Source organism: Thalassophryne amazonica, chromosome 1, assembly GCF_902500255.1.
Source record: "Thalassophryne amazonica chromosome 1, fThaAma1.1, whole genome shotgun sequence".
NCBI classification, from domain to species: domain Eukaryota; kingdom Metazoa; phylum Chordata; class Actinopteri; order Batrachoidiformes; family Batrachoididae; genus Thalassophryne; species Thalassophryne amazonica.
Window position 1 is genome coordinate 274,723 of NC_047103.1, and position 18,795 is coordinate 293,517.

Consider the following 18,795-nt stretch of genomic DNA (forward strand, 5'->3'; position numbering starts at 1 on the left):
AAGATTTGGATTATTTTTGGGTTGTCTGAGGAACGTAAAAAAGTTGGGATGGTTTACTTCCGGAGGGTTGAGGTCCACTGCTATTCCCATCTATAATTAACAGATTTGCCTTTTGTGTCAAACTCAGAGTATGACAAAGCAATTTATTCTGCCTGCAGAGAGAGAAAAAACATCTGTTCCAGTGTTTTGAAGTTAAATTTTTCAATATTTCATTTATGTTCATTGTTTCTTACCGCTGTAGATATATCGAACATAACCATCTGTCCACTCCTGGAATGGATCAAATTGCTTCATGTCCTGCAGACATACACAGATTGACAGAAATAAAACACTCAGAAAACAAAACTAGGGGGTTATTATAAAAAACATTTCTAAAGGTAAACACATTTGACATTTCCTGTTTCACAGTAGGTTCAAAATTTGGCAGTTCCTCTTTCAGTCTCAACTTGCCTCTGAATTCCCATGAGATCCAACGAGATCTTCTCTATTGTCAATCCAAGAAGTGTTAACATTTCCTGTTTCACAGTGGGCTCAAAATTTGCCACTTCCTGTTTCAGTGTGAACTTGCCATTGAATTCCAGAGAGATGCCACGAGATCTCGTTTATTTTCAACCTAGGAAGTGTCAATCCAGGAAGTGTTCAACATTTGACATTTCCTGTTTCACTTGACTCAAGATCTAACACTTCCTGTTTGGAACACAGTGTATGATGAGTGAGCTTTGCACTGCTGCACGTCACTTCGCTCAAATTAATCTGTCACTAACCTTGGGATGTGTTCCTGTGGGGGTTACACCCGTCGGCCCATTTGGCTAGGGTTTTTAGTTCTTTGTATGTTTGTGGGTTTTCATTTGTTTGTTACTGATGATTCCTGTCCTATAGTTTATGCATTATGTTTTGCTTTTGTCTCGTTCCTCCAGTGTGTGTCGTTGTGTCTGTCATGTCCTTTGTTCCTCGCTCCCTGTGAGTGTGTGTGTCTTCCCTGGTCCATCATGTGCGTCCATCTCCCTGCACACTGAGTATGTGTGTGGTTGTGTGTCGTGAACATTGTCTCCATCCACCCTCTGTGTCTGGTGTGTGTTCCTATCTGTGGCATATGTTGACCATCTTTTTTGGTTTATGTGTAAGTCCCCTGTCTGTCATCCACTTGCTTCCTGTGTGCACAGTTTATTCTTTGTTCCATGTCCTTGTGTTATATTCTAGGTTTTGGTTTTGATTATAGTTTGGTTCTAATTGTCATTAAGCGTTGTCACCTTGATATGCCATTCTCAGTTTTGTATGGTTTAATTTTTTTCACCTCCATGTTTGTCATTTATATCCGTGTTTTGATTTCTCATCTTTTGCAGTTCTGAATGATTATTTATTTCTTGCTCACCTTTTGTTGTTCATATTATTATTATTATTATTATTATTATTATAGCACAGGTTATTGTCTGTTCAATTATTTGTCTCCCTGGGTTCTGTTTATTTTCATGTGCATCTTTTGGTTCCGCCTCCTCATCTTTCACAAATCTATTGTCACTTAGTCCTTCATAATTTAAACCCTCACTTTTGTTTTCTGCGTTTACTGATTTATTGTCATTGTTTATGTCAGTGCCTTTCCTGTGCCATCGTCAGCTCTCACTACTATGTGTAAGTACCTGCTCTCTGAGCTTGCCCTGTCTTGGTCGTGTTTAGCTCTAGTTCTGTTTTTGTAAGTTTTCACCTTGTTTGTGGATATTTTTTGGGACAGTTGTCACCTGTGCACTCAGTGAACTGTTTCGTGACAATAAATCATCTAGATTGAAATTCATCCATCTTCTCACTGTCTACATACTGGGTTCCTCCTCCAACTAATGCTTAACTGTTCCTAAATCTGCAGTGATAAAACCATCACTTAAGAAATCTAATCTTGACCCTAGTCAACTGAAAAATTTTAGGCAAATATCAAATTCATCATTGTGCTCTAAAATTCTTGAAAAAGTGGTTTCACAGCAGCTTGTGGACCACCCTACTGAGAATAAACTTTCTGAGCCACTGCAGTCTGCTTTTAGAAAGTATTATTCCACAGAGACAGCTCTCACTAAAGTGGTAATTTCAGTTTCAATTTATTTTCATTTATATAGCCCCAAATCACAACAGAGTCACTTCAAGGCGCTTCACACAAAACAGGAAGGTGCCAGTCTGTGTAGCAGAACCTTAAAATCTGGAAGAGACACCAAAATAGGTGTAATGTAGTCAAACTTTCTGCTTCGTGTCAAAAGTCTGGCTGCAGCATTTTGAGACCCCTAATGCTGAACTGCAGTAAGCCAGAAAATAGAACATTGCAATAATTCAATCTAGAAGAGACAAATGCATGAAACAGGGTCTCATCTTCAGCTATAGACAGGATGGGATGAAGCTTCACTATATTTAGCACTTGGAAGAAAGCAGCATATTTCTAATGTGGAAGTCAAAGGACAACGTAGGATCAAAAATTACCCCAAGGTTCCTCACTTTGTCAGTGTGATGTATGACATGAGCCTAGGCTGAGTATTAACTGGACAAATTGATGATGATGTCTCACTGGACCAAGAACCATCATTTCAGTCTATCAGACTTTAAAAGTAGGACATTACTAAACATCAAGGATTCAAGGAACTTTATTGTCATGCCAACTCACATTTCCATGTTAGTGATACGAAATTTGTACTCAGGTCCCGGTTATTTAAAAATTAAAAACTATAAATATAACCTATTAAAATGAATTAAAAGCCAAAATTACAATATTTAATACCAAATATAGGTGTGAACAGCAAGTATAACTATGACATTGCACTGGGAATTAGTTGGAAACCAATACTGCACATATGTTGCACACAGAAGGTTTTTGTACATGGGCAATTAAAGTGGTTTTAGTGCAGTCTGTATGTGATGATGTAGATTCTTATGGAGCATGGCTCAAGTTCAACAGTCTGACAGCCTCAGGGAAGAAGCTGTTTCTGAGCCTAGTAGTTCTGCTCTGAATGCTCTTGAACTGCCTGCCTGAGGGAAGGAGCTGAAGCAGACTGTGCAGGGTGGGAGGAGTCCCTCAGAATGCAGAGAGCCCTTCCTCTGCACTGTGATAAGTAGAGATCTGAGGTGGTGGGAAAGCTGCTCCCTACAATCCTCTGTGCAGCCTTTACCACCCACTGCAGAGCCCCCCTCTCAGCAGCCGTGCAGCTGCTGTGCCAATCAATCAATCAAATTTTATTTGTTAAGCACCTTACAACAACCTAAGTTGACCAAAGCACTGTACATATAAAAATCACATTTAAAATATAGTTAAAAAGAGGAACACGGATTCATTTTATTCCCAAGTCTAAAAAGACTAAGTATCAAAAGCACATCAGAACAAATATGTTTTGAGTTTTGTTTTAAAAAGTAAAGTTACTCTGGATTTTTTGAGAGTATGTGGCCTTGGCCCTCCTGATGCTGGCCTTCAGCAGCTTCCTTGCTGCTGTGAGCGCTGATGCCTCACCTGCCCTGAACACAGCATCCGTAGCTTTCAGCAGAGCTCTCACCTCAGCATTCAGCCAGGGTTTCTGATTTGAGTAGCAGGTTGCTGTCCTGAAGTGACATCATCAATGCATTTGTAGATGAAGCTGAGGACACAGGAGGTGTATTCCTCCAGGTCCACCTCTCCCTCACACGTAGCTGCCTCCATGAAAACCTGCCAGTCTGTGCACTGAAAGCAATCCTGGAGCATAGAGGTTGCGTCTTTGGACCACACAGTGAGTGTTCTCTTTATTGGCCTGGTCCGCCTCAGCAGCGGGCGAAACGCTGGTGCCAGCAGGATGGAGATGTGGTCGGAGGAGCCAAGATGAGGGCGGAGGAGAGCCCTGTATGCTCCACCAATGTTGGTGTACACACAGTTCAGAGTGTTGTCTCCACATGTGGGAAAGGTAACATGCTGGTAAAAACTAGGCAGAGTGTCCATCCGTTTCACGTGATTAAAGTCCCCCGCATCCACATAAAACACCTCCGGGTGCTTTGCTTGCAGCGAGCTAATGATGTCATGTAGCTCCTTCAGCGCATCGCTAGCATTAGCATCCGGCGTGATGTAAATAATAGTGATGAGTAGTGACGAGAAAGATTTATTTCTATAGCCTCAGAGCAATAGCTTTTAACCAGTCCACAATTTGTACACCAACCTTCATTGACGTACACACAAAGTTCTCCCCCCTGTGTTTTCCCCAACCAGTGGTCATGGTCCACTCAGAAAAGCTGCAGTCCATCAATCTGGAAGGCTGAGTCTGGCATGTTATTATTAAGCCAGGTCTCCATGAGACAAAGAATGGCACAGTTCCTCATTTCTGTGGAAGTACTCAGCCTCAGACATAACAAATCCAGTTTGCCATCCAGTGAGTGGACACTGGCCAAAAAGAGAGTTGGAATCGGCGGCCTGCTAGCCTTTAACTGGGCTAGTGTACCCCCGCGCTTTCCTCTCTTTTGTTTATGGGTGCACCGCTTCCTCTTGCGGGCTGCTCCCCGCACTCTGCTGCACCACTCCATTGTCCTCAGGAGCCGCTGTCTCCCAAGTGCAGATTTCAACTCCGGAGATATTGTGCAGACCGAACTGTTTCTGATGGCCATCAGTTCGGTTAAGCTGTAGTTCACACACAAATTCAGCCCAAAACTGTACCAATAGCAGCTGTTAAGTGTAAAAATATCAAGGCTTAACCGGGAGCTCAAGAAGCCACTGCACTGCCGCACACCCGCCATTCATCCAGCTTCTCACTGATGCAAGGCAATCTTCTAAGGATTTTATGTGGATGAGATGAGACTACCAGTAGTTATCGGCATGTACAATTGAGTATCATCAGCATAGCAGGGAAAGGCAATCTCAAAACGCTGCAGTATATGCCCAATGGGAGCTTTTTTGCCATCTTGCACTCGGCCGAGACGGACGCATTTTTCTGTTCTCCCTCCCTCCTTATCTTCCCTGCTTCTGTGGCGTGTTGTCTGTGAGGCTGCAGCTTTGCTCTTCTGGAAAACGACAAAAATGGATCTGTTAAAGCGGTCTCTGAATGCAATTGACACTATTTTTTCCACAAGACATTCGGGGGCGGAGGAACCGACCTGTCCTGCCGGGACGCATGTGATGGGTTACGTGATGGACTTGTGGAGGAGATGGCAGGTCATGTGCCTTTACACGCTTTCTGTGGAGGACGTCGAAGATGTATATATATTTGGCTTGGTGGTGACCGGCTTTCTGCTGTGTGGAGCGGGCATGGCACTGGTTTACCGGAAAATTAAGAAAGTGCAGGCAGCATTAATTGGGCCTTCCAGGCTGCCCTACACGATTGATTCGAATGGGAAGGCAGTGGCTGCGCAGTCGGCGGGTGTTAACCGCATGCTAGAAAACATCTCGGACAGGATTGCAGCTCTGGAAATCCGCTTTGACCGTCAGTGAAGACCACATTCTACATTCAGATGTATTGAGACCCACTCTGTTCTCAGGACTGTGGAATCTTTCAGGCGTCTGCTAATGTGGATATTCATTTGGCTTCCCCAAACACAGCTGCACTTCAAGGCCGCTGTGATAAAAAACCTCCTCAAGAAGAACACTTAAGCCTCGCTCCCTGGTCATTCCCTCCCCTCAGCTTCTCCAGCTCTGACGTTGACTGTGGACAGTGGACTGCTCAGGGCTGAGCCCCTCCCCCTTCCAGGATTGTCGGACAAGGCCGTTGACGGCGCCTAATAGGCTGCCTCCCGAGTGTTCTGATAAACTGGACCTTCAAATCTCGGTTGTCGTCCTGTGTCTTTGTTGTCTGTGTGATTATTGTTTTTCTGTGCTGATGGGGGTTTTTTTCCTCATTGCTGCTGTGTAATGCAGCGGCTATGAGGGTTTTTTTTTCTTCTCTTCTTCCCTCGTGTGTGCTTTTTTATATGTGTTTATGTACCGGGCCGGCCTATGTGTGTTGTGTGTTATGTGTGTGTCGTTTGTTATGGGTCGGTCTTGGTTTGCTCAGCCCTGCTGTTGACCAAGGCAGGGATGTACATCTGGAGCTGGTCCCCGGGCGCCTAATGGCGACTTCTGCTCCTAATTGGCAATTAGGATGGCTTAAATGCAGTAGACACATTTCATTGTGCAGGGAACATGTTCTTTTGTGCACATGACAATAAAATTCTTTTGAATCCTTGAATTTGAATCCTTGAATATAAAGGGAAAAAGAGGAGAAGGCCGAAGATAGATCCCTATGGATCCCCAAATTTCATGTCACTAAGGTTAGAGGTAGTATTATTGTACCCAACACAGTGAGAATGACTGGAAAGATATGACGTAAACCACGCAAGGGCACTTCCAGTAATCCCAAAATGATTCTCCAGCCTACCGAGCAGAATATGATGATCACCAGTATCAAACGCAGCACCAACAGATCTAACAGCACCAGAACTGTAGTGTTGTCTGAGTCCATTGCAAAAAGAAGGTCATTCACCACTTTAGTGAGAGCTGTCTCTGTGGAGTGATCATTTCTAAAGCCAGACTGTAGTGACTCAAAAAGATTATTCTCAGTAAGATAGTCCACAAGCTGCCGTGAAACCAGAATTTTAGAGGAAAATGATAAATTTGATATCGGCCTATTGTTTTTCAATACACTAGGGTCAAGATTAGGTTTCTTAAGTAATGGTTTAATCACTGCGGATTTGAAACATTTAGGAACAGATCCAGAACTTAAAGAAAGATGAATAATTTCCAGCACAGTCGGCCCAAGAGTGGACCACAGGTCCTTAAACAGTTTTGTTGGTAGGATCAAATAAGCATGTTGTGCTTTTTGTAGAGGTTACGAGTTTCGTCAGCATACCTAGTGAGATACTATCAAATTCTCTCAATCTAGGTAGTACCTCAGTGGAAGCACCCACCTCAATAGCAGGGTGTAGTGGCTGGGTTAAGGCATGCTGGGATATGCTGGAACTAATCTCTTCTATTTTGTTCTCGAAGTAATCCAAGACGTTCTCTGCTGAAAAGGGAGGACGACTTACAGGTGGTTGTCCATGAATAAGTATTGCCACCGTGTCAAACAAGAACTTTGAGTTATGCTTGTTTTTGTTGATCAGATCAGAGTAATAGGTCTTTGTAGCCAGTAATTTCAATTTTCAATTTCAATTTCAATTCAATTTATTTCCTTTATATAGCGCCAAATCACAACAGAGTTGCCTCAAGGCGCTTCACACAGGTAAGGTCTAACCTTACCAACCCCCAGAGCAACAGTGGTAAGGAAAAACTCCCTCTGAGGAAGAAACCTCAAGCAGACCAGACTCAAAGGGGCGACCCTCTGCTTGGGCCATGATACAGACATAAATTACAGAACAATTCACAGAACAATTAACGGACGAATATACAAATGCTATTGGCGCACAGGACAGGAGGATCGCCAACACAAACACAACTCCCATCTCTGGATGGAGCTGCACCTTAGAGAAAAAACAGAATCAGGCATTAGAAAGACAAAAAATACTGTATAATTTGTCAGCATTAATCAACAAGAAAAACAGAAGAAATACTAAGGTGATCGCCGGCCGCTAGCCCTAAGTTTCACTAAAAGATCCAGAATTTAGGTGAAGTTGAGGCCGCGGCCCACTTCAATTACTAATAACATGAATTAAGAGTAAAAAGCGTAAAACAGAACTGCACCAGTATGCTAGCCATATGAAAGGGAAAATAAGTGCATCTTAAGTCTGGACTTGAAAGTCTCCACAGAATCTGATTGTTTTATTGACGCAGGGAGACCATTCCACAGAACAGGGGCACGATAAGAGAAAGCTCTGTGATCCGCAGACTTCTTATTCACCTTAGGGACACAAAGTAATCCTGCACCTTGAGAATGTAAAGCCCGGGCCGGTACGTAAGGTATAATTAGGTCAGCTAGGTGGGGAGGTGCCAGTCCATGAATAATTTTATAGGTTAGTAGCAGAACCTTAAAATCTGATCTCACTGGGACAGGAAGCCAGTGAAGAGACGCCAAAATGGGTGTAATGTGATCAAACTTTCTGCTTCGTGTCAAAAGTCTGGCTGCAGCATTCTGAACCAATTGGAGACCCCTAATGCTAGACTGCGGTAAACCAGAAAATAGAACATTGCAGTAGTAGAATCTAGAAGAGATGAACGCATGGATCAGGGTCTCAGCATCAGCCATAGACAGGATAGGACGAATCTTCACTATATATCGCAGGTGGAAGAAAGCAGTCCTAGTAATATTTCTAATATGGAGACCAAAGGTCAACGAAGGATCAAAAATTACCCCAAGGTTCCTCACTTTGTCAGTGTGATGTATGACACACGAGCCTAGGCTGAGTGTTAACTGGTCAAATTGATGCCGATGTCTCACTGGACCAAGAACCATCATTTCAGTCTTTTCAGAGTTTAAAGGTAGGAAGTTTCTAGCCATCCAACTTCTCACTGATGCAAGGCAATCTTCTAAGGATTTTATGTGAATGAGATTACCAGCAGTTATCGGCATATATAACTGAGTATCATCTGCATAGCAGTGAAAGGTAATCCCAAAATGCCGCAATATGTGCACAAGGGGTGCTATATAAAGGGAGAAAAGCAGGGGGCCTAAGACAAACCCCTGAGGAACCCCAAATTTCATGTCACTAAGGTTAGAGGTAGTGTTACTGTACAAAACACAGTGAGAACGACTGGTCAAGTATGACGTCAGCCAAGCAAGGGCACTCCCAGTAATCCCAAAATGATTTTCCAGACTATCAAGTAGAATATAATGATCCACTGTATCAAATGCAGCACTGAGAACTAACAGCAACAGAACTGTAGTGGTGTCCGAATCCATTGTAAGCAGAAGATCATTCACCACTTTAGTGAGAGCCGTTTCTGTGGAATGATATTTTCTAAAAGCAGACTGGAGCGGCTCAAAGAGATTATTCTCAGTAAGACAGTCTACAAGCTGCCGTGACACCACTTTTTCCAGAATTTTAGAGCAAAATGATAGATTTGATATCGGCTGATAGTTTTTCAATACACTAGGGTCAAGATTAGGTTTCTTAAGTAATGGTTTAATCAATGCATATTTGAAACGTTTAGGAACAGATCCAGAAGTTAAAGAAAGATTAATAATTTCCAGCACAATCGGCCCAAGAGTGGGCCACAGGTCCTTAAACAGTTTTGTTGGTATAGGATCAAATAAACAGGTTGTGCTTTTTGTTGACGTTACGAGTTTCGTCAGCATGTCTAGAGAGATACAATCAAATTCTGTAAATCTAGGTAATACCTCAGTAGTGGCGCCCACCTCAATAGCAGGGTGTACTGGCTGGGTTAAGGCATGCTGGGATATGTTCAACCTAATGTTATCTATTTTCTTCTCAAAGTAATCCAGGAAATCTTGTGCTGTAAAAGGAGAGCGAACTACAGGTGGTTGTCCATGAATAAGTGTTGCCACCGTGTTGAACAAGAACTTTGAGTTATGCTTGTTTATGTTGATCAAATCCGAATAATAGGTCCGCTATGTAGCCAATAATGCATGCTTATAGTCTAAGATAGAATCACGCCATGCAAGGTGGAATACTTCTAATTTTGAACGACGCCATTTCTGTTCTAGACGTCTTGCTTTATGCTTGAGGTCATGCAGGTAAACATTGAACCAAGGTGACTGCGATTTGGGGGAGCGCGGTTTCAACACAGGTGGTGCAATCATGTCGAGTGTCGTTTTGAGCACTGAGTTTAAACTATCCACAAGTCTGTCAACTGACTGGGTATTTGTCAAAAGTGAGGCTTAGACATCAGGCAATCTAGCTTCTAGTTCAGTCTTAGTTGAGGAGTTGATGCATCACCGTAATGATAAATAAGCTGTTGTTCCACTAAACACGGCAGTGAAACTGTAAACTTAATAAGTGAGTGATCAGAGACCACTGATGTAAGAGGCATGATGTCAATATTCGTGACAGCAATACCATGTGCGAGAACCAGATCCAGGGTATTTCCACTAATGTGTGTCGAATCCTGAATGCACTGCCGAAATCCTAATGCATCCACAATTTCAATAAATGATTTGCAGAGGGAATCAGAAGGCTTATTTATATGAATGTTAAAGTCACCAATGATCAGAATGTTATCTGCTCTCGTTGACAAGTTAGAAATGAATGCACCAAATTCATCTAAGAATTCAGAATATGGGCCAGGAGGCCTATATACAGTGACAAAGTAATACGGCTGATTTTTAGTCTTCTGACCTTGGCAATGCATAATATCCTGAGCGGAGCGGAGAATCAGATGCTCAAACAAGTTATATTTGTGACCTCCAACCGCTAATAAGCTAAACCTAGATTTATAAATAAGAGCTACACCCCCGCCTTGCATCGCATCACGAGGGACGTGACTAAATGTATATGCTGGTGGGCAGGCCTCATTTAAGGGGAGGAGAGCTGTAGGTTTAAGCCAGGTTTCACATAACCCAATCATATCTAAGTGATGATCAATAATTAAGTCATTAATCAACAATGATTTTGAGGACAGTGATCTTATGTTAATGAGACCCAGTCTAAGGACGTCAGTGGGGTTGACAGTTGAGCTGTTTGGTAGTGCATGATTATAGTCTAAAATAGCATCACGCCATGTAAGGTGGAATACTTCTAATTTAGAGCTACCCCATTTCTGTTCTAAACCCCTAGCCTTCTGCCTGAGGTCATGCAAGTAACCACTGAACCAAGGTGACTGTGTTTGTTTAACCTTACCAAATGGTAAATGATCTTCTCCTTGCAATGGATTTAGACACCACTATGGTTCTGGTGCTGTTACATCTTGGCACTGTGTTTGATACAGTAGCTCCTTGTATTCTACTTGATAAGATGGCAAATCATTTTGGGATTACTAGGAGTGCCCTTGCATGTTTGACATTGTACCTAACCAGTCGCTCTCATGCAACACTGCCTCTAACATTGGTGGCAGGAAATATGGGGTTCCACAGGGGTCCATCTTAGGCCCCCCGCTTCTCTTTCTTTATATAGCACTCCTTGGTCACATATTGCAACGCTTTGGGATTAATGTTCATTGCTAACTGATGACACCCAGTTGTACATGCTGAAAACTTCTGGTAATCTCATCCACATGAAATCCTTAGAGGACTGCCTTGCATCAGTGAACAGCTGGATGTCCAGCAATTTCTTACTTTGAAACTCAGACAAGACCGAAATGATGGTGCTTGGCATTAGTTTGACCAGCTAACACATAACCTAGACTTGTATGTCATACATCACACTGACAAAGTGAGGAGCTCTGGGGTGATTTGTGATCCCACACTGATCTTTGACCTGCACATTAGAGATATTATGAGGACTGATTTCTTCCACTTGCAAAATATAGCAAGGATGCATCCCATCCTGTCTACGGCTGATGCAGAGACCCTGATTCTTGCATGTGTTGCTTCGAGAATGGACTACTGCAATGTTCAATGACATGTTTAGCCGCATGTTCTCCTTGAATTTCTGGCTGTCTGAGTGGTGTCCAAAAATGAGGTGGGCTTCATAGATAATTGGCAAAGCTTCTGGGGAAAACCTGGTCTTGTTAGGAGAGACGGCATCCATCCCACTTTGGATGGAGCAGCTCTCATTTCTAGAAATCTGGCCAATTTTATTAAACCCTCCAAAACGTGACTATCCAGGGTTGGGACCAGGAAGCAGAGTTGTAGTCTTACACACCTCTCTGCAGCTTCTCTCCCCCTGCCATCCCCCCAATACCCCATCCCCGTAGAGACGGTGCCTGCTCCCAGACCACCAACAACCAGTAAAAATCTATTTAAGCATAAAAATTCAAAAAGAAAAAATAATATAGCACCTTCAATTGCACCACAGACTAAAAAAGTTAAATGTGGTCTATTAAACATTAGGTCTCTCTCTTCTAAGTCCCTGTTAGTAAATGATATAATAATTGATCAACATATTGATTTATTCTGCCTTACAGAAACCTGGTTACAGCAGGATGAATATGTTAGTTTAAATGAGGCAACACCCCCAAGTCACACTAACTGTCAAAACGCTTGTAGCACGGTCCGAGGGGGAGGATTAGCAGCAATCTTCCACTCCAGCTTATTAATTAATCAAAAACCCAGACAGAGCTTTAATTCATTTGAAAGCTTGACTCTTAGTCTTGTCCATCCAAATTGGAAGTCCCAAAAAACAGTTTTATTTGTTGTTATCTATCGTCCACCTGGTCGTTACTGTGAGTTTCTCTGTGAATTTTCAGACCTTTTGTCTGACTTAGTGCTTAGCTCAGATAAGATAATTATAGTGGGCGATTTTAACATCCACATAGATGCAGAGAATGACAGCCTCAACACTGCATTTAATCTATTATTAGACTCAATTGGCTTCACTCAAAATGTAAATGAGTCCACCCACCACTTTAACCATACTTTAGATCTTGTTCTGACTTATGGTATGGAAATTGAAGACTTAACAGTATTCCCTGAAAACCCCCTTCTGTCTGATCATTTCTTAACATTTACATTTACTTTAATGGACAACCCAGCAGTGGGGAATAAGTTTCATTACAGTAGAAGTCTTTCGGAAAGCGCTGTAACTAGGTTTAAGGATATGATTCCTTCGTTGTTATGTTCTTCAATGACATATACCAACACAGTGCAGAGTAGCTACCTAAACTCTGTGAGTGAGATAGATTATCTCGTCAATAGTTTTACATCCTCATTGAGCACAACTTTGGATGCTGTAGCTCCTCTGAAAAAGAGAGCCTTAAATCAGAAGTGCCTGACTCCGTGTTATAACTCACAAACGTGCAGCTTAAAGCAGATAACCCGTACGTTGGAGAGGAAATGGCGTCTCACTAATTTAGAAGATCTTCACTTAGCCTGGAAAAAGAGTCTGTTGCTCTATAAAAAAAGCCCTCCGTAAAGCTAGGACATCTTACTACTCATCACTAATTGAAGAAAATAAGAACAACCCCAGGTTTCTTTTCAGCACTGTAGCCAGGCTGACAAAGAGTCTTTCGATGCGCATATTAAGCAAATATGTAGGTAGGACTGCTTTTATGCATTTGCCCAATATCTCTAAAATTAGAAAGGTCTTGTCTCAGAGTGATGCTGAAAAACTAATTCATGCATTTATTTCCTCTAGGCTGGACTATTGTAATTCATTATTATCAGGTTGTCCTAAAAGTTCCCTGAAAAGCCTTCAGTTAATTCAAAATGCTGCAGCTAGAGTACTGACGGGGACTAGAAGGAGAGAGCATATTTCACCCATATTGGCTTCCTGTTAATTCTAGAAGAGAATTTAAAATTATTGTTCTTACTTATAAGGTTTTGAATAATCAGGTCCCATCTTATCTTAGGGACCTCATAGTACCATATCACCCCAATAGAGCGCTTCGCTCTCAGACTGCAGGCTTACTTGTAGTTCCTAGGGTTTTTAAGAGTAGAATAGGAGGCACAGCCTTCAGCTTTCAGGATCCTCTCCTGTGGAACCAGCTCCCAATTCGGATCAGGGAGACAGACACCCTCTCTACTTTTAAGATTAGGCTTAAAACTTTCCTTTTTGCTAAAGCTTATAGTTAGGGCTGGATCAGGTGACCCTGAACCATCCCTTAGTTATGCTGCTATAGACTTAGACTGCTGGGGGGTTCCCATGATGCACTGAGTGTTTCTTTCTCTTTTTGCTCTGTATGCACCACTCTGCATTTAATCATTAGTGATTGATCTCTGCTCTCTTCCACAGCATGTCTGTTTCCTGAGTCTCTCCCCTCAGCCCAAACCAGTCCCAGCAGAAGACTGCCTCTCCCTAAGCCTGGTTCTGCGGAAGGTTTCTTCCTGTTAAAAGGGAGTTTTTCCTTCCCACTGTCGCCAAGTGCTTGCTCACAGGGGGTAGTTTTGACCGTTGGGGTTTTTCTGTAATTACTGTATGGCTTTTGCCGTACAATATCAAGCGCATTGGGGCAACTGTTTGTTGTGATTTGTGTGATCTGTGAGCCGAGTCTCCAATTCGCCCAGCCTGGCCTCCAAAGCTACGAATAAGCTACACTTATTACAAGTACTGTTACTGCTAAAGGAGGCCGAGGAATAACTAAACATTTCACAACCAGCGCAGAAAAGTGACACAGGAAGTGATACAATACCACAGTGAGAGCCAACCACCAGTAGAGGTATATAAGAGATAGATAAGAGAAAGCTCTGTGACCTGCATACTTTTTATTCACCCGACGGACATGAAGTAGTCCTGCACCCTGAGCATGCAAAGCCCGGGCCGGTACGTAAGGTTTAATTAGGTCAGCTAGGGAGGGAGGTGCCAGTCTGTGAACAATTTTATACGTAGACTAATAGCAGAACCTTAAAATCGGATCTCACTGGGACAGGAACCCAGTGAAGAGATGCCAAAATGGGTGTAATGTGGTCGAACTTTGTGCTTCGTGTCAAATGGCTGGCTGCAGCATTTTGAACCAATTGGAGAGCCCTAATGCTGGACTGTGGTAAACCAGAAAATAGAACGTTGCAGTCCAATCTAGAAGAGATAAACGCATGGATCAGGGTCTCAGCATCAGCCATAAACAGGATGGGACAAATCTTCGCTATATTTCGCAGGTGGAAGAAAGCAGTCCTCATAATATTTCTAATGTGGTGGTCAAAGGACAATGTAGGATCCAAAATTATCCCAAGGTTCCTCACTTTGTCTTTGCCTAGGCTAAGAGTTAACTGATCAAATTGATGCCGATGTCTCACTGGACTAAGAACCATCATTTCAGTCTTGTCAGAGTATTAAAGTAGGAAGTTTATAGACATCCAACTTCTCACTGATGCAAGGCAATCTTCTAAGGATTTTATGTGAATGAGATTACTAGCAGTTATCGGCATGTATAACTGAGTATCATCAGCATAGCAGTGACAGGTAATCCCAAAACGCTGCAATATGTGCCCAAGGGGTGCTATATAAAGGGAGAAAAGCAGGGGGCCTAAGATGGACCCATGTGGAACTCCAAATTTCATGTCACTAACGTTAGAGGTAGAGCTAATAAGCTAAACCTGGATTTATAAATAAGAGCAACACCCCCGCCTTGCTTCGCAGCATGAGGGACATGACTAAATGTATATGCTGGTGGGCAGGCCTCATTTAAGGGGAGGACAGCTGTAGGTTTAAGCCAGGTTTCACATAGCCCAATCATATCTAAGTGATGATCAATAATTAGGTCATTAATCAAAAAGTATTTTGAGGAAAGTGATCTTATGTTAATGAGACCCAGTCTAAGGACGTCAGTGGGGTTCACAGTTGAACTGTTTGGGTTTAGGTGTGGTTCCAGAGTAACATATATAAGATGCCTAGAAGTAGGTTTAGGTTTGAGACATTCCACACGTGTTGTAGGTAGCAAACACAAAATCTTTGATATTGCTGGAACAACCATTGGGTCATCCTCAATTTCAACATCATCCAATGTATTAATGGATATTAAGTTTGCAAAGCATATCCCTCTATGATTTTTATGGGCACGTCTACGGAAACAGGCCACAGTCTCAACTTGTTGAATTTCCCTCCCTGGCAGATAAACTGCACTATCACCATAGTGGATTTTCTGCACTAATTTCTCGGCAAAGCTAATGGATTCCACACCCACATTTGTCATAAACCTTGCAGGGTCTCTAATCACCTGCTCCGTGGCCTGCTGTAAATTCCTAATGCTTACGCTCCCTGTAGAGCTCTATCTATGTTCGCAGACAACATGGCGGTGCCTTCCACAGTAGGGTGGAGGCTGTCTGACTTCAGCAAGCCACGGTGGTCCCACAACGAAGGCCAGTTATCAATAAAGCTAAAGCCTTGCTGTCAACAAAACTGCACCAGCCACCTATTTAATGATGTCAGCCTGCTAAACGCTTATTCAATATCCCATGAGGGGAGGGGACCAGACACTATTCATTGATGCTGACACATTGTTCTGGCAAGGTCACAAGTCCTCTCTATGTCCATTTTTGTGACCTCTGAGTGCTTCATCCTGGCATCATTGGTGCCGATGTGACTAACTATGTGACTATATCTCATCTCATGTTTCTTTGTCTGTCTTCCCTTCTGCAGTGTCAGCACCCTACGATGGGATGCAATGTTGGGAGCTCTGGCCCCAGGAATACATTTAACATCACCCTGTGTCTGTAACCTGACTTTGCAGGTGACAGAATCCCCTATCACTAAAGTCCAGCATTTAGGCCTGGAGACAGGAGTGGAAGCCACTCCTGGGCTCAGAGAATTCGCATCAGGCAAATCCAAGGGGGAGAACCGATTCACAGTTCACAGTGGTAATTGTGATCGGGGTACCACAACTGGGCGCCGAGCCCCACATGACTCTGCCTAGCCACAGTTCGAAAGCCATCCTCCACAGCCAGCATTTCTAGGCTGATGCTAATTGGCACGCTAGCCGGCTCAACACTAACCTCATCTGGAGTGCCCGTAACATCAAACTCCACTGAGCAAATAAACTGTTCTAACTTACGGACATGGCTCTCTAAAAGAGCCACCCTATCTTCCAATATCACGCAGGATTTATGGAGGGTGAAAAGTTGTGTACTTTGTGCACGAGGAAATTCAAGAGTATAGCCAAGCAAGCACGAGCTAACCAATGATGAATAAGCTAACCACTCCTAAGGCTCACACAGGATTTACACAGCCGTAAATAAATTAATTAAAATTCAAAGCAGTTACACTGAAAAAGTAACAGAAGTATTAGACTTGTATGAACAGCAGGAAAAAAAACTCCTACGAGTAAACCACTCCTACGATTAACACTAGAGTAAAGTACTAAGCTAAAATTCACAACAGTTACACTAAAAAACTAACAGAAGTATTAAAGAAACGGGGGGGTGGGGTCGAACTAGCTATCGCAAGCTAACCGCTAGTGAAAATGCTAGCCACTCCTAAGATTTATACAGGAGTAAAATAATGACCTAAAATTCACAGCAGTTACACTGAAAAACTAACAGAAGTATTAAACAGGTAAAAAAGAAACCGCTATAAAAGTTACGGCAGGGGGAGTCAACCTAGCTAGCGAAAACTAACTGCTAGCAAATGCTAACCACCAGCGAATGCTAACCGCCAGCAATTCACAACAGGACTGTACTGAAATAAGATTAAGAGTAGATACACTTAACCAGAAGAGTGCTAAACAGGAATAAAAGCAGCGTATACAACGGTGTAAAGTTCGGAAGAGCATCACAACAGCAAACAATCCATGTGGTTGTCTCTTTTAGATTGGACTAGTGCAATATTCTATTTTCTAGTTTACCACAGTCCAGCATTTGGTTCCAAATGCTGTTGCCAGAGTTTTGACACGAAGCAGAAAGTTCGACCACATTACACCCATTTTGGCGTCTCTTCACTGGCTTCCTGTCCCAGTGAGATCAGATTTTAAGGTTCTGCTACTAGTCTATAAAATTGTTGACTGGCACCTCCCTACCTAGTTGACCTAATTGAACCCTACGTACCAGCCCGGGCTTTGCGTTCTCAGGGTGCAGGACTACTTTGTGTCCCTAAGGTGAATAAGAAGTCTGCGGGTCACAGAGCTTTCTCTTATCGTGCCCCTGTTCTGTGGAATGATCTCCCTGCGTCACTAAAACAGTCAGTCCAGACCTAAGACGCACTTATTATGGCATAGTATGTTTTTATGCTTTTTACCCTTTTAAATTCATTTTATTAGTAAACGGAGCATGCCGCGGCCTCAACTTTATCTAAATTCTGGGTCTTTTAGTGAAGCTTAGGGCTAGTGGCCGGTGATCACCTTAGTATTTCTTCTGTTTTTCTTGTTGCTTAATGCTGACAAATTACATTGTATTTGTCCTTCTGATGTTTGATTCTGCTTTTTTTTCCTCTCTCTCCCTGTTTGAGGTGCAGCTCCATCCAGAGATGGGTGTGGTATCTGTTCTGGAAACCGTCCTGTGCACTGGCAACATTTCCTGTATGTTCGTTTTGTGAATTGTTTCGTAATTTGTGTCTGTATCATGGCCCAAACAGAGGGTCACCCCTTTGAGTCTGGTCTGCTTGAGGTTTCTTCCTCAGGGGGAGTTTTTCCTTACCACTGCTGCTTTGGGGGTTGGTAAGGTTTGACCTTACTTGTGTGAAGTGCCTTGAGGCAACCTTGTTGTGATTTTGCGCTATATAAATGAAAATAAATTGAAATTTGAAATTGTCAAAGATCAAAAATTTGTCTTGCATATTCAGTAGCTCCATTACGACACAATACATAAACAACACAAATAAGACACATACATTTCACAAACAATCAATCCATACAACAAAAATTTACTCGCATTGCAGCCTTGATAATGTTGTTATGGATTAAGCTCCTTATTTAGTTTAAGTATCGACTGATACACAAAAAAACGTTTCAGTCTGACCTTGTTAAACTATGGAACACTGTATCGGTGTCCAGATGGGAGAAGGACATATTCACTGCTCAGAACATGGTTAGTGTCAGAGATGATGTTTTTTTACCAGCCTTATTGTGTTGTTGTGATAAGAGGTCTCATACAGACCCGCTAAAGGCTGACCAACAATATTTGAGCAGATTTTTAACGTGTTTCAGTACAGATTTTACAGAAGTGGACAGGCAGCTGTCCCACACAGCATTACAATACTGCAGTACACTGAGAATAACAGAAGTATAAAACAGTAGGAGTATCTTTCGTGTAGCTCCAAACGATATTCAACGAGAAAATACATCCTCTGGTTTTCTTACAGAGGTAGTCAATATGATGTTTCCAAAATCGAGTGGCATCTATCATTATGCCAAGATATTGATATGACTCCACCTGTTGGATTGTTTCACTATTGATGATTAAGGGGTTTACCCTCATTGGATTTGGA

At 42.5% G+C, this 18,795-nt stretch overlaps 1 protein-coding gene across 3 annotated transcripts in view; it reads right to left on the reverse strand.

Moving 5' to 3' along the window:
* gcm2 (glial cells missing transcription factor 2) overlaps positions 1–18,795 on the reverse strand; it is a 129,980-nt gene that overhangs the window by 77,413 nt on the left and 33,772 nt on the right. For 2 of the 3 annotated variants that reach the window (XM_034182747.1, XM_034182679.1), the window contains exon 2: positions 234–297. The exons of the other annotated variant lie outside the window; for it this stretch is intronic. In XM_034182747.1, the coding sequence (XP_034038638.1) occupies positions 234–297 (64 nt within the window). The remainder of the gene's footprint in view (positions 1–233; positions 298–18,795) is intronic. 3 annotated transcript variants of the gene reach the window in all.